At 40.3% G+C, this 20,804-nt stretch overlaps 1 protein-coding gene across 4 annotated transcripts; it reads left to right on the forward strand.

Moving 5' to 3' along the window:
* The first annotated feature begins 1,006 nt into the window (after window positions 1-1,006).
* On the forward strand, window positions 1,007-17,861 carry TMEM170A (transmembrane protein 170A). Of its 4 annotated transcripts, none has more exons than XM_039881046.1 (3): window positions 1,007-1,288; window positions 11,820-11,990; window positions 14,462-17,861. In XM_039881046.1, the coding sequence occupies exons 1-3, from the start codon at window positions 1,156-1,158 to the stop codon at window positions 14,590-14,592; spliced, it is 435 nt and encodes a 144-aa protein (XP_039736980.1). In that variant the 5' UTR covers window positions 1,007-1,155; the 3' UTR covers window positions 14,593-17,861. The 4 variants fall into 4 exon arrangements, with proteins under 4 accessions (XP_039736980.1, XP_039736981.1, XP_039736983.1 ...); XM_039881047.1 differs by having other exon boundaries at window positions 11,820-11,921; XM_039881049.1 differs by lacking the exon at window positions 1,007-1,288 and adding an exon at window positions 1,316-2,605 and having other exon boundaries at window positions 11,820-11,921.
* The last annotated feature ends 2,943 nt before the right edge of the window (window positions 17,862-20,804 follow it).

Raw genomic sequence — 20,804 nt, forward strand, 5'->3', positions numbered from 1 at the left:
AAAATTTGAGCTTTTAACCACTTTATCTGTAGCTTGAAATTCCATTTTTCTTCCTGAGGGTACTCTTTTTTCTGTTCTAATCTGGTTAGGTGGCTGCTAGGACTACTGCACATAGTAAAACCCTCCTGGTTAAATCCACCATTTCTTGTATTGCACATTTTTCTCTTTCTTGGTTATCATTCTTTAACTTTGCTGGAGTACATACATAGCTTCCTTAGAAAGGGCACATGAAACATATATTTTCTGAGTCCTGAAAGCCTAAATGTCTTTTTTTTAATCTGTCAATTCTCAGTGTGATTGGAGATAGAATTCTAAATTCAAAATAATGTTTCCTAATGTGGTACATGATTGATTATTATATGACTTTAAAATGACTGATTTTTTCCATTTATACACTCAGCTATTGTGGGAAATGTACCAAAAGACAGCATTGTTAAATATTTTATGACTTTTTTTTATTACTATTTTCGTTTTAGAAAAGTTTCTTAGTTGATGCAAAATCTCAGCTATAGTGTTAGGGAAATGTCCTTAAAAACTTCCAAAACAAAGGCTTTCAAGAGGGAACTTTAATAAAGAATCATGCTAATGTTCTTGAACTGAAAGGAAAATATCATGCATTTTCTACACAGTGCTTTTAAATTTAAAGAAAATTAATTAAGTTTTCAAAAAATCACTTTCCCTCCAAATATTAAAGTTATTGCTGCATTGTCTTCCAGCCTCCACTTCGCTGCTGAACCATCTTTATTCTCATTGCCAGATCCGTTTTAAACCTACATCTTGGGTCTGGGAGGGCGTATGCAATTCCCCTACTTTCTTATAGGTGGCGCTGCAGAGAAGGGCAGAGCACAGCGCGTTCTGCTGGAGTAGGAGCGATTTCTCCAGTAGGGGGCGTAGCCCGTGGATGCTGAGTCTCGGTAAGCAGTACGCAACGTGGGGGGCGGGAACAACTCTCGCCCCGCCTCTACCACCGGCGGCGCGTTCTGATTGGAGGAAGGAACCATCATTTGACAGCGCCGTTGGGGTGGGAGGAAGCGGGCCCAGCCGAAGGTGACGCTAGAGCGGAGGTCCGGAGAGTGGAGCCGGCCGTAAGTGAGAGCGAGCCACAGCAACACTTCGAGGGCTCTCCCCCATCTCTCTGTGGTGAATGGCGGCGGGATGGAGCACGAGGGGAGCAGCGGCAGCGGGGGGTCGGCCGGGCTCCTGCAGCAGATCCTCAGCCTGAAGCTCGTGCCGCGGGTGGGCAACGGGACCCTGTGCCCCAACTCCACTGCTCTGTGCTCCTTCCCAGGTACCGGCCCCGCCCCGCGCCTGCGCTCTGAGCGCCCCGCCGCGGCTGTCCCGCGGTGGTGCGCCCCTTCCCCCGCGTGCAAGCTGGGGCCCGCCGCCCAGCGTCCCCAGAGGCTGTTTTCCTCCTGGAAGGAAGGGACGGTCCCGCTCCCTTGGCCGAGAGCTGGGGGCTCTAAACTCTTCCCCTATCCCTTCCTCGTCGGCCCTTTGGACCGGGCCACGCCGCGCCTGCGCTGGGAGCGAAGTTGGAGGGAGCGGCCGTGGGTGTACTGGTGAAGGGAGCTCGGCTACCAACGAACTGGTCTTGCTCTTTGGAGTTTCCAAATACTCTAGAACTTGAACGCGACAGAGTTCCCTCACTGTTTGGGTCGCGGGAGGCGGTTATCCCCACCTCGTTTGAGGCGCAGGATTTGCCCGCCCCATTTCGTCCGCGCCGGCCTCTTGGCTTTCGCAGCTCGGACGCCGAACGGTCCCAGCCAGCGGTCCTGGCCGGACTGAGAGGCAGTCAGAAGTCACACACTCTGATAGTCTAGCCCACCCCTCTGTGCCGGGAGGTTGTCTGCTGAACCTCCGTCCACATCCATCCTCTCCACCAGCTTCTCTTTCTAGGAATCACTTTTTGAGACCTGTTGCCGAGCTCCCACTCAGGCATTCCAGATCTTTGGCACAGCTTCCTTTTAACTCTTCTTACGCCCACTGGAGCTTCTGCTGGGCCTGGAATAAGGGTTTTTCAAATTTATAATACGAGATAGGAAACTCTCCATGCTCTGAAAGCCGAGCGAAGGAGAAATTACTTGGAAAGGCTAATAAAGGCTCTGGGGAGGTAGGGTAGGGGGAAGGACACGGTTAATGTGTGTTGGACCTTTAAAGGCAAGAAGACTGAGAACAGTGGCGTTTGAAGGGTGAGGTTGGGCTCTCCAGCAAAGCTGACTTTTATCTTGACTTCGTAAAAAATGTCAGAATGGGACCTGAGACCTGCAAAGGAAGGAGGATTGGATTACTGACTACAGTCATAAACAGAGGACCTGTGATTTTTTTCATCCACTGGGCAGCGACTGCCAGGCGCCATTCAATGGACACTTGGGACTTGTGTATTACCTACTTAGTATTTTACCAGACAGGTTTGCGAAATAGCTAATAATGGGGCAGATGCAGATGTTAGCTCGAAATCATGCCTAAAACGATAATATAGCAGTTCGCCTTGTTTCAAAAGGTCCTAAGTTTACATTAGACAGGGATAATAGAAATATATGGCATTCTGGAAATACTGTCCAAAAAATAAAATGTCCATTTCAGTCTGGAGGCACTACTGGACCAGGTTAGTCTGTTTTTTGTTTGTTTCCTTATTTCCCCCAGCTCTTTATTTTGAAATTTTTCAAACCTACAGAAAAATCGAAATGATGGTATAGCAAATACCCATATACTGTTTACTTAAGGTTCATTATTCATATTTTGATTCTTTTGCTTTCTCTAAGTATATATATGCATACACTTAACATTTTTACTTTCTGCAGAGCCATTTGAAAAGAATTACAGAAATGATGGCACTCGATGCCTAATACTTTACCATGGATCTTTTAAAACAGACATTTTCTTTCATAGCCAAAAAACTGTGACATCCAAAAAATTTAACATTGATATAATATTATCTAATGTATGGGCCTTATTTAAATATCCCCAATTGTCTGAATAATGCCATTTTGGGGATCTAATCAAGGATCACACATCAGATCACACAAGGATCAGGCATTTAGTTATCTTGTCTTTTTAGTCTGGTTGACTATAGAACAGTTCCTCCATCTTTGTTTCAGTTTCTTGAGATTGACATTTTTGAAGAGTTCAGATTAGTTGTTTCTCAGTGTGTCCCAAAATCTAAATTTATCTAATTATTTCTTCATAATTACATTTATATTAAACATTTTTGGTCAGAATACAACCTACATATGTGATGTTATTCACTTTTCCAGTGTATTATATCAAGAGCCATGTACCATCAGTTTGTAAGTTTAATAATTCGATGAAGATGGTATTTATCAGCTCTCTTCACTCTAAGGGTACCTTAATCCTTTCGAAATTAATAAGTCATGTGAGGCGATACTTTGAAACTGCGAATATTCTGTTTAGTCCGTCTGGCTTTAGTTGCTTTTTCTTTACCCTTTTCCTACTTAGAAAGAAAAAAATGCAGCTGCCTGCCAGCATTCATGTAACATTGCACGTAGGAATGCCACACTTGCTAGGATTTGACATTTTCAGTGATTGAGAGTTACTATATTTTGTAAATGGAAGTAGCACTACTTAAAACAATGCTATAAATAGAATGATGTCATTTGTTTCCAAAGACTATTGATATACTAGGGCAATACGAAAATAATAAAAGCGAGACGTTTCATGGCAAACTTGGGAGTAAGGTTAGGACTGTGATCCGCAAGTTTTCTCGGAGTAAATGCTGCAGCTCTAAGTGCCACCAGCAAGTATTCTTGGGGCAGACAGGAAAAAGGTTAAGAAAATATCAAGATAAGTGGATTTGGGAGAATAATTTTAACGCCTCATAGTAGAGAAACTGTAGCTATGGGAATTGTTTTGCTTTCAGAAATTGGTCTGAAAATATTAAACTGAAAGGTGTACTTGAGTTTATGCGTACTTCTCTGGCTGTAACTTGGAGGTGTTGATCACCAGGGATCATTGTTCAGCAGGTACAGGTTTCCCCTGCTATCCAAAACGAGAGCGTTCCTGTGAAACCTTTCGTAAACCAAATTGACATAAAAAGAATGACCTTGGGACACGTCTTGCTAACAGATGCATAAAATAAATTGAAATAAAGCACAGTTGCTCCCAAACATAGTTCAAAGCTGCAGTGGCTTGATGCTGAATGTAGTTCCCAGGTAAGGAACTTGGTGGGGCCACTGTCGCTGCTCAGGGCTCGCTGCCTGTAATAAGGGCTCACTACGAAACAAACACTGAATGCTGTTTTTGCTTTCCGCCTTTTTTTGGTAAAAGCAAAAATCCTCTTTGGATTTCTTTTGGTTATCGAAAACAGATAGTAATATAGGTCTTTCCTAAAAGCAGAGTGGTGGAAGGTGGACTTTTGAAAAGGAGGTGAGATCTTTACACATTTTGCAAGTGCAGGCTCTGGGCTGGGGGTATAAATATGTATGAAAAACATAGCCCAGGACCGCCAGTTAATCAGAATGTGGTAGGTAAACAGTGAACCTCCCTGCTGGGATGATGAGTACAATAGGAAAATGAAGTTTGATCCATTTTGAGACACCGAAGCCTGCTGACAGTGCATTTTATTCATTAACCTGAATCTGGAATAGTTTCTATTTTGGCCCCACAGAAAAGCTTATTTGTATTTTATGCCAACTCAAAATGGCAAAATCATTGCTCTAAAATGTATTGTGGTTTTAAAACTATCAGGAAGCTTTGAATTGATTTTTTTAAAACCTGCATTTGCAATTTAGCCAATTTGGGTTTAGGGAGATTTCTACCTAAACCCTCCTTATTCCAAGTAGTTCAAATTTCATTTGTTGTTGTTGTCATTTTTAACAAATCTGAATACCAAGAAAAGCATTTAAAGTGTAGAAAGGAACAGTTGGTGGTGAGTGTGAGATAGGGTGGAGGGTTAGTAAGTGGTGGCCCTTGTGTGTCCGGGGTGGAATGTTATTTTACTCAAGGTAGGAAGATAGGAAGCCCTTTATGATGATGCCATTGAAGCTGAAATCTGAAGGAAGTGAGGAGTGAGCCACACAGCGGTTGGGAGAAGAGCGTTCTGGGCGAGGGGACAGCAGGTTCAGAGGCCCTAGAACAGGAGCTTGCTTATGAAATAAGGGAGGCCACTGTGGACAAGGCAGGAGGAGGAGGTGAGGCCAGATCCTAAAGGGCCATATTGGAGGGTTTTGAGCAGAGAGGGATGATCTTTTTTGTTTTAATGTACAATTCAGTGATTTGCAGTATATTTGGCAGAGTTTGCAGCCATCACCACAGGCAACTTTAGAATATCTTCATCACTCCAGCAAGAAACCTTGTACCCACTGGCAGTGACTCTCGGCCTTTGCATGGAGAATAGATGGAAGGCCAGATCAGAGCAGACAAGATCTAGCTGGCCTAGGACCAAGACACCACTGGGGTGAGGCAGGCTGGGGTGGGGCACACTCAGAAACCAGGGATGGGAGGGTGGTCTGGCAGTGGTGCCGGCAGAGAAGTGCAGCCCGTAGTTGGTGGTTCCAGTGGGCAAGTCATCATTGTTAGAGAGGTATGGAGGGATGACGAGGAAAAACTCAGTTTTCCTTTACTCTCACACTACTACCACAGTCACAACGCTTCTGACGCCAGATGTGTGGGTCTTCCACGCATCAAGCAGTTCTGTGATAGCACTTAGGTGTCCCACAATTCAGTTCTGAGGTCTACCTGGAGTTAGCATCAGATCCCGCAGGTAAAGTGCACAAGACTGCCCCCGCCCCCACTTCGGACACCAATCAAAAGTCCAGATTGTCACATGTGCTTCTGATCCACTGGCTATAAATCGAAGGTTCCCATGACCCTCTCTTTGGTTCAATATTACAAAGGATATTAAAGGGTACAAATGAAAGCCAGATGAAGAGATACATAGGGTGAGGTCCAGAAAGGTCCCTGAATGCAGGTGCTTCTTGTGGTGTTGCGGTGGGCCACCCTCCCAGCATGTAGATGTGTCACCAATCCAGAAGTTCTCCGAACCCCGTATTTTGGCGGTCTTTATGGCGGCTGCATCATGTCGGCGTGGTTAATTAACTCCAGTTCCAGCCCTTTCCCCCTCTCTGGAGAATGACAGTGGGGCTGAAAGTGCCAAGCTTATAGTCATGGCTTTCTGGTGACCAGCCCTCATCCAGGAACCCACCAAGAGAACCCTCAGGAGAACCAACGATGCTCCTGGAAATTCCAAGGGATTTGGGAGCTCTGCGTCAGGAACCGGGGAGAGACCAGTGTACAGATGTCCCTTCAACAACTCGGGTCTGCACTGCGCGGGTCTACTGAGGCATGGATTTTTCAGTTGACCCTTACAGTTCAAACCTGAGTAGTTCGAGGCTCAAACTGGTGGCTGGGAATCCACACATGCAGAGGACCAACTGAAGTTATACTTGGATTTCACCAAGCGTCAAATGTATACGTATTTCTTATTATTTCACAAGGGAACAGATAGACCCCCCTGGCAGGTCTTGCTTGGAATTTAGGTAACTCGGCTGTAGAGGTTAAAGGGCCAGGGAGCCAGCCATGTACAAACCCCTTTTAATACAGAACTCACCTAGAGGATTCTACAATCTATGTAGCTTTGCTCTTTAACTGAAATGTTTGTCCGAAAATAGAGTCTTAATAAGTTTTTTGAGGGCAGGCATCTTTGTCTTTTTATTTTTATTTTTTCGCTGAAGTGCCTGGCATACGGAATGGGCTAAAATAAATATTTTGTTGTCAAACGAATAAACTCTTAGTGTTGCCACTGTAAACTTATCACAGATTTAGCGGCTTAAAACACCGCAGTTTTATCATCTTACAGTCCTGGAGGTCATAATTCCAAAATGGGTCAGCCATGTTGTATTTCTTCTGAAAGCTCTAGAAAGAATTGTTTTTCTTGCCTTTTCCAGCTTCTAGAGGTCACCTGCATTCCTTGGCTCATGACCTCTTCCTCCATCTTTAAAGCCAGCAGCATAGCATCTTCAAATCTCTCTGACTCTGACCCTCCTTATTACACTAGGCCCATGTGGATAATCCAGTATATTCTCCCATCTCAAGAGCCTTGATCTAATCACACTCAAACTCCCTTTTGTCCACATTCACAGGCTTTGGGGATGAGTATGTGGACATCTTTGGGGCCCTTTCACCAGTGCTTAATCTGATCCCCCCCTTATAATCTTTTATTACAGATAAATTTTCTGATTTATATTTCAACATCAGGAAGTGATTTGACTTTTAGCTACCAAAGTAAACAAAAGTGAGATAATGCACTCGATTTGAAATAGTGAACCAAGAAATACTGTAAGATATGTAGACAAAGGTTTTTGACAGTGTGTTAAGCCAGAGAAATAAAAAAGTACTTTATGATGATCAATAAATAGCTATTAAATAGATAGCAAATTAAGGTGCAGTAGATTGAAGGGAAATCACTTAGTTTTTTTTCAAAGTTTTATTGATTGGGGTTTGCTTTTGCTATTAGAGTCCAGTAATAATTCCATCCATCTGAAAAGTGTTTTCTAAACTGTACTATTCATCTAATATAATAAAGCCTTTTTTCCTACATTAAGCGACACTTTATTAAATATGTAGGCACCGAGGTTGCTCATGGATGTAGCTCATGGTTGTTAGAGGGCGCAGCGTACTTCTCCTTCTCAGAAACTCAGAGGCGACGACCTGCTGTGCCAGATCTTGTTTGCAAATGGGCCTTTTGGCTTTTAGGAAAATTGAGCTGTGGATTGGTAGACGTAGCAGGTCCCTTTAGGCAGGCGCTGTGCTCCAGGGGAAGTGGGAACGGGTGCGTGTTAGTATCTTCGTCTGCTGGGGCTGCTGTTACAAAATACCTTAGACTGATTGGCTTAAATAACAGATATTTATTTTCTCACAGTTTTGGAGGCAGGAAGTCTAAGATCAGGGTGCCAGCATGGTTGTGTTTTGGTGAGGGCCTTTGTGGGCCACCTTCTTACTGTGTCCCCACATGGCAGGAAAAGCAAGAGAGAATGAGAGACTGAGATCTCTCTCTTCCTCTTCTTATAGGGCCGTACACCTATTGGATTAGAGCTTCAACACATGAATTTTGGTGGAACACAATTCAGTCCGTAGCAGTTGGGTAGCACACCTGAGTGTCCAGACTCACTTTTATGGAAGTTGTCAACTTAGTGTGTCTCTAGCAGATCAAGGCCTCACCTCCCAGTTTACTGCCCTGGTGGTTGTGTGGCAGCCAGTAAGAAGCCAGGTGCCGGCAGTGCCTTGACTTGCTGCAGAAAGCAATGCTTATCTGTAAAACCTGAGGAGCTCCAGCAGGGCCCAAAGGCCGTGTCAGCTCAGTGGTGGGATCTCAAGTCTCTGGCAACTGCTCTGAGTCTTGAAGGCAGATTTTCCATCCCGTTTGTTCGCCGTGAGGCAGTGGCATTCCTGATGCCATCCTGGAACTTTATTTGCCCCCTGGGTGGTGGGATGGAGGTCAGTCTCTGAGTGAGTTAGGGAGCAGTTGATAAGGACTGTGGGGTTGAAGGTGGGGTTCCTGCTTTGGAAGGGAACTGCACGGTGCTGTGCTGTGGCTTGGGGATGAGCGGGCAGTGGGTGGGTAAACGAGGGGGCTTCGGCTGGCGGGGCCAGACTGCTCTCACCGAGCCCGGGTTCCCAGGGAGGAGAGCTTTGGTGGGCGCAATTTTATTGGGAGGGAGCAGTGTCTAGACACCAGACATTGTAACCTCCGAAATGCCGCCAAGAAGAGAGGGCAAGTCTCCTGGGCAGTGGAAGGGAGAAAATCTCCCGGCCCAAGGCTGGGAAGGGGGCGGCAGGATGATGGATTTGTTTCCGAAGAGAATAGGGACTCAGACCCTGAGGATTCAGAATCCTGGCCATAATTTCTGATTCGACACTATCTACTGGAAAGGTGTTTGTTTTCCTTCAGTGGACGAAGAACAGTAGTTAGTAAATATACTTTAAAATATTATATATACTATTTGTATGTTATATGTTTAATTTTTAAGCTTGGGACATCACTATTTAATCACTTTATATTCCATAATGCAGGATTTCACTTGTTTTCACAGAATTTGTCAAACACTATCAAACAAAATAAACCAGTTTTAACAGTATTTTAAAATTATCTTAACAGATATATCTTAACAGAAAGAAAAACCCACTAATGGTTTTAGACTTCCTATAGCTATCTGATAGTTTCTCACTTGAACAAAAGTGCCGTCATTTGTTATTTTTCAAACATTGAGCCCTACATGGCACACCTCTGATGCTTTCATTCAGAGCCTTTCATCCAAAACAAGAGCTAGTGTCCTAATTTAGGTGTATGTAGAATATAGTGTTAAATACAGCTTTATTTGACTCAAAGTGAGCAAAGAATTAGTGCAGTCATCAGTAACAGTGCCAAGGCTTGGGGAGATTTGGCCCTCACCCCTAATCTCCATTAGCCTTTTAAGCTCCCCTTCCCCAACAAGAATTAGAAATTGATCTGAGAAAAAACTACACATACACAACAGATACTTACAATTCAAATCCAGCGTCAAGAAAAGCCCCTGGTCCTCCTCCCCCTCCCTGCTTCCCGCTCTCCCTTCCCAGGCTGATTGATGCCCCTCATTGGTCCCTCTGTAATCGTTCATCCCAGTTGGCCCAACCTTCCTGAACAATTCTTTTTAAAACAAAAGTTTTGTTGTTTCCTTATCAAAGCGGAAAGTGAATTGTGACCAGCTCTTCCCAGCCCATCTTCCACTCCAGAAATAACAATTTCCTATAGCTTAATGGGCACCAAGAGGGGGCATAGAGGTTGAGGGCTTGCTTCTGAAGTCAGGGTTGAACCCTGGCCCTGCCTCATCCTGGTGGTGTGGGCTCAGGCAAATTTCTTCACCTCCCTCCACCTACATTTCCTCATTCTGAAACATGGGATCCTAATAATATGTGCCTCACAGAGTTGTTTAGAGGATTACATGAGTTAATATTCACAAAGCACTTAGAATGGCACCTGTGCATGTCATAAATATTAAACATTTCTGAGTACTAGAAGCATTTACATGCACTTTTTTTTTTTTAATAGAATCTTTTTCTACATACTATTCTGCATTGCCCAATGTGGGTTGGGCATCTTGTCCCATATAAAGATCTAGCTCATGTTTTTATGTGGTTGTGTAATGTTCCATTATGTGGACACACCAAAGTGTGTTTCACAAGTAGTCTTATTAAAGTTTCACAAGTAATCCTACATTAATAGACATGCAGTGGCATCTAGTTTTTGCCATTACAGACAGTGCTGCCAGCAGCCTCTGGTTACCTGTCCTTGGTACGTGTGTATTCCTGTAGACTATATGCCAAGAAGTATAATCACTGAGGCAGGGGGTATGCACATTTGCCTTTTTCGGATACACGCTTCCAAATTACTCTCCAGAAAGGTTTTCTAGTTTGTGTTCCTACTGAGGGTATAGATGGGACGGGGGAAGTAAAGTCTTTACAACACTTTACTCCTTAAAACCTTTGCTGGGACTTTCAGGTAGTCTGGCCTTCAAAGTTCACCGTAATGTGACCCTGTCTATCTTTGCAGTTTTTAACTGCCTCAGTCAGTCTAGTAGTTTTTAATCAAGGCAGTTTTGCCTCCAGGGGACATTTGACAAAGTTTGGTTGTCACAGCTGGGTAGGGAGTGCTACCGGCATCTGGCGAGTAGAGGCCAGGAGTGCCGTTCCACACCCTACAACACACAGGACAGTCCCCACACACAGGTTCACATGTCAGTAGAGCTGCGGTCAGGAGACCCTGAGTTAAGCTGTTGACTGATCTCTAAAATTGTGTTACTTACCTGCCCCTAGCGCAAGGATAAACATCAGATTTTATCTAATGTATCACCTTCGCTATATCCATATGAGTAGCTAAAGAGCTACCCTGAGAATTCATAAGCCTTGCCTGGGCTCACTGGGGAAAAATGCTATGTCTGCCATTTCCCAAATGTAAAGTCATGAGGGCAGGATGGTACCTCCACTTATTTTTTTTATTTTTTATTTTTTTCCCAAGGTATCTCATGCACAGGTTTGTATACATCATTGGTGATCAAATACTTTAATGTTGCCTGAATTACTGTCATCTTAAGAGTGATTAAAGGTTTTCTGCAGAAACCAGCTCATCTTCTAACCTGCCCTTCATTTGCCATTTGTCTTTAAGCCAAACATTTATATCTCCTGGTATTTATTTCGTATCTTGAAGAGCTTTGATGTCCTAAAAGGAGGCTATAGCTTGATATTTGCTGCATGGTCTTGAAAATGATTGTTGAATGAGTATAATGGTTTAGCTTTTCATTTTAGAAGACTGAATAATCAAAAAGCCAGAAAAGATCAATAGGCATTGGTTGCATGGTACCCTGTCAATGAATTAGGCTTTTACTTCTTATGGGAAGGAAATGATTTAGGACAATTTTCAAATCTAGGTGAACCTTGTTTTCAGTGTTTGGGGGTAGAGGTCAGTAGTGAGAGGTCGGCCAACTTTTTTGTAAAGGGCCGTATAGTAAATATTTGAGGCTTTGAGGGCCACGTGGTCCCTGTCACATGGTTCCTGTCCCTGTTTTAGCTCTGCTCTTGTAGCTTGAAAGCTGCCGTAGACAAGACTTAAATGAACGAGCACGGCTGTGCTCCGATAGGACCTTATGCACAAAAACAGGTAGTGGCCATTGTTTGCTGATCCCACCAACATTTGGATATTTGACTGATGAACCTACATTGCATCTGGTTTTGAAAATGAGTTACTGGGTTACTTCGGAATGGCTACCCCTTTGTAATAACTGCCGTGGGACAGGCAGTGATTTGCGACCTTTCTTTGCTTTCCCTTGTAGAGATGTGGTATGGTGTGTTCCTGTGGGCACTGGTGTCCTCTCTCTTCTTTCATGTCCCCGCTGGATTACTGGCCCTCTTCACCCTCAGACATCACAAATATGGTAGGTTCATGTCTGTAAGCATCCTGTTGATGGGCATCGTGGGACCAATTACTGCTGGAATCTTGACAAGTATGTTAGATATTAAAATACCAGTCAAAATATTTCATATGACTAGTTAATTTCGGGACCTATTTTAGAAACATGTCTGAGTAGGATGAAGAAAAAAGAGTGGCCTTGAACCACAGGTCTCTTTTAATGTGATTTTTTTTCCTCTCCCACAGAACTCCCCGCCCCGCTTTATTTGCTAACATCTTTGACTTCCTGAGTCAGATTTTCTCTCCCTGGCTTCCGGGAAGCCATGTTAAGCTTTGCGAAATACATCTTCTGATATAGGTTCACTAGCAAAAGAAAGATATTTATCTTTTTAGAAGTTACTGTGCCTTTCTCATCAGCTGTCACTTGACTCTGATGATTAAATCACAAGATGGTTGATGAGTTACTGCCACTTATTCAGATGTGGTTCCTTTAAGGATAGAAGAATAATTCTAATGACAAGAATTCTGTTTTAAAAAGTACCTGGTTACTTTTTTCCTCTCAGGACTTTCTGAATAAGAATTGGAGTAACATTCATATTATAAATTATTTTTACCTTGGCTTTTGCTTATATCACAGGGATGAGAATATGTTTAAATCATTTTTAAGCTTTTAATATAAATAACATCTATATTTTATATAAATTAAAAAGTATAAGTAAAAATAAAAATATTCCATTGCCATATTCCCCTCAATGATTACCACAGTTAGTATTCTGGTATATGCTTTCAGATTTTTTTCTAGGTATACATGTAAACATAAATATATTCTTAACAATAGAAACATAATAATCCTACTAATATGTAACTATATTTTTTCCCTGCGAATTTAGACCTTGAGCTTCAAACAGAAATCCCTGTCTCTTTGACTTGAAGGGTTTTTCTGGGGGGGGCTACAAAGTGGCCTCATTTCTCTGTGTTCCGTAGATGATAAAATCTTTGTGATAACATGGGGAGGAAGCCAATTTTCTCACATCTGCGTTAAGAGGTTTCCATAACTGGCTTTATACAATATTTTTAACTATATCACCTACTGCTGTCTTTAGAGACCCTCTGCTCCAGTTTCCATACTAGATTACTGGCTCTTAGGACATGTTTCAGATTTCCCATTAGTAAAATAGGGAGAATACGCTTCATCTCATATGCTATGTGATGATTAAATGAAATAATGTATATATAGTTAACATAATACCTAACATTTAGTAATCTGTGCAATAAATGTCATGTTTATTTGTCTCTAGTGCATAGAGTCTGCTCCCTTCTGATTTTCCTGCTCCTTTCTCTCCATCATCCACATCCCACCTTAGGGCCCAGTTCAAGTTCCTTTGGCTTCTTTCTACCCAACCTGTTTTTTGTGGAGCTAAATTATAAAGGGGCTTCAGGGAAGCACGTGCCTCTCTGTTGTTAGTAGCACAGTATGTATACATTGCCACTGGAGGTGGACATTTCCAAGTCAGAAATATGCCAGGCAACCAACACAGGTGTTAGTTAGTTAATATCGTTCTTCTTAAAATATGTTAATATACCTTCACACCACATTTAGAAAACATGCAGACATTTGATGGAGACACTATATATTGTCTTGCATCATTCAAAGTCTATTTCATGCTTGTGCTTTCTGTCTTGTGTCCCCAGCTAGATTCTGTGTACTATGTGAATAGGGGTCACACCTTATAAAATATAGAAGTACATAAATATATGAGTGAATGAACACACTGTGACCAAGGATAATTTTGTTTGAAGCATTTTGGAGGAAAGGGTCATCTGGAACTTTGGATCTGTTCTTTTCCAACTAATGAAATCTTGACTTTCTTGGTATGTTGCTGAGTCCCTGTAGCAATTCAGATGGGTACCTGGCTATATACAGATTTTTATGTTTGTTTTGTTTACTCAGTTTCAACAGTGAATGATATGGGGAACAGAAAGGGATCCCTGAGTATCTCTCCCCTTATGCCCTTTGAATTAATAGCGACTTTGTAGGCTTTGAGTCCCCCTCTCGTCCTTTTCCTATCCCTCTCCTCCCTCCTTCACCCATTTCTTGAAGGGAACTCTGAGTACAGTAGAAGGTGGGAGTGGGGATTCCCAGTGGCTTCTGAAATATTTCTTGCTCAGTCTCACACAGAAGATTTTGTAATTTACTGCCAAGAATTTATTAGGTATCTGTTAAATGCATGGGGAATAAAGAGATGTTTTTGAGTTTGCAATCAGGTCATTTGGAAATTACAGTCTTCGTGATTTGGGTTATGACTTCCAGATGCTTTTATTCTCAGTTTTAAGGAGTCACTTTTCAACATCTAAAAGCACATATCAGTGATTTGCAAACAATATAAGGAATACTTAAAACCTAGAGAGTCAGCAAAAAGAAGAGGGAAAACAAAACATTTCTATATTTAAATTTTAATGTAAACAATATGGAACATTCTTCTTAGAGTAGAATTTTAAACACTATATTTTCCTGATTATATTAATCTTGATTTTTCTTTTTAACACTCTTGAATTTTTGAACAGGTGCAGCAATTGCTGGAGTGTACCGAGCAGCAGGAAAGGAAATGATACCATTTGAAGCTCTCACCTTGGGCACTGGACAGACGTTTTGTGTAGTGGTGGTCTCCTTTTTACGAGTTTTAGCCACTCTATAGCATACACTCTTTTTCTATGATATCGAACCTAAGTTTTATAGACTCCTCAAAAAGAATGCAATATGGAATGTAGTATTTTCTTAGTTCTTCAAATGGAAGTAACTTGGATAAAAAAAGTATGTGAAGAACATCTCAGCCCTTTCTTCAGTTTGAAGCTCCAGGAATTGAAGATCTTTTGGACTCCTATTGTTCTCAACCAAAACAAATCAAGTTCTGTTTTCTTTTTGATAGTTAATTTAAGCAGTTTTATAGGTGCACTTTACCCAAAGCCAGGTCAGCAAAGCTTCTGGGTTAGCAGCCTTCACGCTGAAATTTGCAATATTCTATGAGAAAATGCAATGTTGCATATTTCAGAGAAACTATGGAAAATATTGATTGATTTCTGAGCACAGTATACTGCACTAAAATCTTATTTGATGTAACCTTGATTAATATTTGGCAGACTCTTCTTTTGCTACATCTTCATGACAGTAAGTGCCAAGTAGGTTTGGGTTGAGGAGAGCTTTGAGAACAAATTTGGTGAAATAGAACAGGAAAAAAATATAACACAAGTAGCGGCTTTGATTTCACTGTTTAAAAAATGGAGATAACTACTGAATGATGTGACATTTTATGGATAACTGTCTTGACCTCTGATTATTTAATACATTTCAAGAGATGTGAATTTGTTGTTTTATACATTTTATCAAAATAAGCTAGCTAATCGAGACTTTTTTTCCCCAGAATTCCACCTTTTCCTATCACTTTTACTCTATTAATTTTATTTGTTTAATTGGAAACATACCCTATTCAATAGCTCAGGTTGAAAATTTTAAGCCAGATGGGTTAGGATACTCTTTTGACATTGAGGCACACAAAAAACATACTTTAAACACTCCTAATGTCTTTCTTACTTGCTCTTGAAAAATAGTAGAAGTACAGCTTAAACTAGAGTTTAAATGGTTTTGATGTCTCAGTTTTAATAGTCACCTAGTCTTTTTAGTTATCTAGCGCTGAGTCTTCAGCTCATTTTTACAGTATTGGTTGTCACTCCCAGAAAGTGCCTAAAGTTTAATTTTCACATATGCCTTCCACAGTGTCTTTTACATTTTCCTTTAAGAGAATTTATGTCATTAAAGAGAATTAAATGTCAAGAGTTTTTTTAACCCAATTTTAGCTATTTAAATTTTTCTTCTACTGCTTAACTTTCATTTTCATTAAAAGAATTGAAAACTGTGACCTTCAGAACAGAAAGGATTGCAAAGATTGAGTTATCTAACTTGATCCTTACCACTTACGCTGTTTTGTATGGAATACAATCAATATTGTTGTTATATTTTCAAAATAGTTTCTGGGAATTAAGTCTGCTGTTTTTAAAGGAAAGTTTCCTTGTGAGAGTAATGAGCCCATGAGGTCATGTTCACAGGACTGTATCTATTCCATCGAAAGCAATATGCATTTTGGCTTCTGATTAAAGGTAGCCAGGGGGACCAATTGACCAGGGATAATCAAAGAGAAAAATTACAAGGGGATCATAAAAATAAACTGAACATTTTCTTTTAACTAATAGTCCTTTAGACCGCTTATCAAAATTATAGTGACATATACACATACTAAGTGGAAAATTACAAGTAGTGTTTGGAATGCAGGAAGATGTCCTTACAAATGCTCAAATCTTCAAGCAAATTTTAAGACTTTAGTTAAAGACTATTTTTCAGTTCAAGGAGCTGTGATTTTGAAAAGTAGCCCTTTTCTCAGAAATTCAGGGATGCTGTATCCTTTATTATAAGAAATGATTTTAATCATCTCTATTGAAGGATACCTCTTAGCTTTCTCACCTAAAACATTCTTTTGGAGAGAATTTCACAAATGGAACATATGGGCCAGTGGTTGGTGGGTCCCTCTCCCTGAATACTAATTTTTGAACATACTGATCTGTGATTTAAATGTTTGGTTATTTTTCTTTTAGAGCCAAGACACACAAATTAATGCATTTTGAAAGGCATCTTGTTTCTGTCTTGGTTCTCGTTTGCTATACTTTGATTATTCACTCTTTAAAAGCTTCAAATATAAAATGTATATTCCAATTATTGAATGTTTCATCCATCCCAATATGTGAACATTCTCCTGTGAATAAATGTATATATACTTTATATAGATTGAGCTTTGTAGCTTGAAATTTTTTCAGGAAGAAACTATTTGAATGCTAAAGAATGTCTGTTCCTCATTATTTTTATTTTTTTTGTTTTTAAAATTTTCTGATCTCAAATACACAATTATTTGGGGGTGATCGCTCCAGTGAAAAAATATTCGCATTTGTGTTGAACCTTTCATTTTACCACATATAGTTTTTAAAGAATTTTTGCCAACAGCTGGCTTTCTTAGGACATGTACAACCACCCTACCCCCAGCTGTGCGTCCACTTTTCCTCGTTTTTTATGCGGGGGAGGGAGGCAGCCGCCAACCTTAAAAGCTGATTTCTAGGTTCTTTAAAGGGTTATGGGGGTAAAGGCATTTCATGAAACTTAAGTCCATATACAAATGTGTAAACAATATCCTAAGAGAAACATGTCTTCTTGTACTATTAACTCATTTTTTCTTTTTCTTTTTGCAGCAAAACATTACTTCATAGCAAAAGTCTAAACTAGTGAGAAAAAGTTCATGCAGATAATGACCTTAAAACCTTTCCTTACTTTTTTAAAAGTTTTAAATTATATCTTGGCTTTTGATTCCGATGTCCTTTCTGACTGCTTTGGTTTGAATTAAGTTCTCATTAGAACTGCAGTGCATATAACCTTCTGTAAGAAAGCTTTTCCTGGAATGTGAAGCCCTGGTGCCATTAGCTATCCACGTGCAGAAACTTTAATGTACCTGCATTCCTTTTTTGTGCACTCTGTTAGGCTGGTTGTGACTAAAATCAGCTTAACTTTTTATATTAGATTATTTCATTAACTGCTATAGTCAAAATAATCAAATCTTTGTATGAGAAAATTATTTAAATTTTATTTTTCTACTGACATTTCTAATTCTGGTGTAAATGTTTATCAATAAAGAATTACTTTCAATTCTTTGAACTGGAACTGTTATTTCTTTTTCAGTGGTCAACAAGTTTAATCTTTTGTAATTAAGTTGTCTGACTTTTTTTTAATAAAACTTAGTACTTAACACATATTTAACTATTTCTATTGTATTTAACACATGTTCATTTCTATTGTGTTTAACTTCCTGTTAATTTACAGTAAAATTCTTATTCAATGATGTGATTAAACTGTACTTATTTAACATGTAAACTTGAGTCTTATTAACTTCACTTGGTGGGCTATATATTACCATCAACAAGCTTTTGTTTGATTACAGACTGGGATGGCAGAAAGTTGATAGAGTGTGTCAATAAATGTATTATTTCAGTAGAAAATCCACATGGAGAGGCTCCAGATTGGTTTAGTACTCTCTGACATCATAAATCTTTTTCTGCCTTGCCGTTTTCAGCAAATTCGATTGTTCCATTTGGGAAGCTTACCCCCCATGGTCACAAGGTGACTGAGGCCATCCATATATTCTCTCTCTCCTGAAGTATGATATACAGTAAAGTGCACAAATCTACACTTATGTGACTGATACTGAGATCAAGATACAGAATGCTTCTAGCATCCCAGAAGGGTACATGCAGAGTTCAGCCAGAAGCCCCAACATTGTATGTATCCAAGACCCAACAGAAGAACTTTTCTTTCAATTTTCAAAAAGGTGAAAACCCAAGATTGGACAGTGGAAGACTACGGGGATGAGGGGCTAAAGGTGCTGAGTTTGCCCAAGAGGGCTCCGTAAATTATTCCCAAGACAGCATGGTAATAATGAACCAAGACTCTGTAGGGAATTGTGGGGATTTGTACTGTGGCCACTGGAGAGCCCTGTCAAGTCACACTGCTCAGTTCCAGCTGATCTCTACTTTGTGGCATTATGAGCCCAGTGTTGCCAGATTGTCTAGTTTTTCAAGAGAAGTTGCAAATCTAGATTATTTGAAATCTCTCAATTGTTAAATGCTGGCAACTTAAATTCATGTCATTTCAGGTCAAACATTACATGTCTTTGAGCTGGATTTGGCCCGCTAACCAATTTTCGACTTCTTTACTAAACTACTTGACACAACAGAAAATAGTTCCTCTCCTGGTGAACCGTAATGTGGTCAGAAACTTCGGTTGTGAATTTGAACAAATGTGTGGAATACCACTGCGGTGTAAAGAGAAGACTGAGAAATGGATGACGCTGGAGGAGTCTGCTGGGGAACGCCAATTTATCCTTTTCCCCAGACTCAGACCCCAGTTTGTCACTGTAGGGTCCCTTCATGCTGTCCAAGAAAATGAGGGTAAGAATGGTAAACTACCAAATACTGGGTCCGAATTTCATATCTAATTTTCTATTCTCCTGTAAGAACGATCTGCTGAAATAGATCATAGACCTAAGTGTAAGCACTAAAACTATAAAATTCTTAGAAGAAAACAGAAGTTCTGTGCTCTTGGATTAGTCAAAGCCTTCTTAGATACAATCCCCAAAGTACAAGGAACAAGAAACAAAAATAGATGAATTGGACTTCGTCAAAATTAAAAACTTCTGTGCTTCAAAGGATACCATCAAGAAAGTAAAGACAAAAATAAAAGTAAAGACACCCTGCAGAACAGGAGGAAATAGTTTCAAGTGATATATTTTTTAAGAGACTGGTATTTAGGATATACAAAGAGCTCAACGGTAAAAAGACAAATAGCCCAATTTTAAAATGGGCCAAGGATCTAAATGGACATTTCGACAAACAACATATACCATACTAATAAGACATGAGAAGATGCTTAACATCATTAGTCATCAGGAAAGTGCAAATCACCACCACAATGAAATGCCACTTCACTCCCACTAGGATGGTTACACTCAAAAAGAGTTCGCAAGGGTGTGATGAAATTGGAACCTTGGGACAGTGTTAGTGAGAATATAAAATGGTGCAGCTACTTTGGGAAAGTTTGGCATTTCCTCAAAAAGTAATGCACAAGAGTTACCATATCAAGCAATTCCACAGGCATATACCTAAGAGAAATGAACTTTGAAAATGTGTTAAATAAAAGAAGATCATCACAAAAGACCACCTATTGTATGACTCCATTTCCATGAAATGTCCAGGATAGGCAAATCTATAGAGACAAAAACATTATCCTAAGGCTGGGAGTTGGGGAGAAATGGGGAGAGACTACTAATGGGTAAGGTTCCTTTCGGGGGTGACACAAATGTTTCAAAATTGATTGTGGTAATGACTGCACAAGTCCGAAACGATCAAAACGATTAAATTGTGCACTTTAAATAGGTAAATGTTACGGTGCGTGAATTATGTTTCAATTAGGCTATTTTTAAAAGTTTGCTGGCATAGAGCTTCTGCAATGTCCTCTTAATCACAAACGTGTTTATTTATTCCTTGATTTAGATAACTCAGGGACTGGGTGACACAGACCCAGTCTGGTCCAGAGTATCAACAAGGAGAAATGTTCAACTGGAAAAAACCTAAACCTGAACAAATAGCGTGTTAGTTGATGTCTCATCTGCATTTGCTCCTGATTACTGCCTCTCGTAACTGGATTATCATTATTTTTTGTTACTTGTAAGTAATATAGTTTATTCTTAAAAAATTTTTTAAATTATTTATTATGGTGACATTGGTTAATGAAATCCAGTAAGTTTCAGCTGTACACTTTAACAGTAAGGTATATATATATTTACGCTGCGTGTTCACCTCTCATAGTTAGATTTCCTTCTGTCATATTTGACCCCCTTTACCACGTCTACCTCCCTCTTCCCCCCCTCCTCTCTGGTAACCACTAGTCCATTGTCCACGGCCATGAGTCTCTGTTTGTTTGTCCTGTTCATTTGTTGCTTTTAGGTTTATATCCCACATATAAGTGATATCATGTGATTTTCAACTTTTCCTGTCTGGCTTATTTCACTTAGCATGATTATCTCAAGGTCCAACCATGTTGTCGCAAATGGCAGTATTTCATCTCTTCTTAGGGCTGAGTAGTATTCCATTGTATATATGTACCACAGCTTCTTTAGCCAATCATCTATTGTAGGACACTTCAGTTGCTTCTGGCCACTGTGAATAATGCTGCTACGAACATCGGTGCGCAAATATCTTTGCAGATACGAGTTTTCAAGTCTTTGGGGGTAAATACCCAGTAGAGGGATTGCTGGATCAT

The sequence above is a fragment of the Pteropus medius genome, unplaced genomic scaffold, assembly GCF_902729225.1.
Source record: "Pteropus medius unplaced genomic scaffold, Ma_sr-lr_union100, whole genome shotgun sequence".
NCBI lineage: Eukaryota > Metazoa > Chordata > Mammalia > Chiroptera > Pteropodidae > Pteropus > Pteropus medius.

Coding starts and splice junctions, on each gene's coding strand:
- TMEM170A (XM_039881046.1), top strand. CDS start 1,156: ATGGAGCACGAGGGGAGCAGCGGCAGCGGGGGGTCGGCCGGGCTCCTG. Junction 1,289..11,819: donor TGCTCTGTGCTCCTTCCCAG/GTACCGGCCCCG, acceptor TTTCCCTTGTAG/AGATGTGGTATGGTGTGTTC. Junction 11,991..14,461: donor TACTGCTGGAATCTTGACAA/GTATGTTAGATA, acceptor ATTTTTGAACAG/GTGCAGCAATTGCTGGAGTG.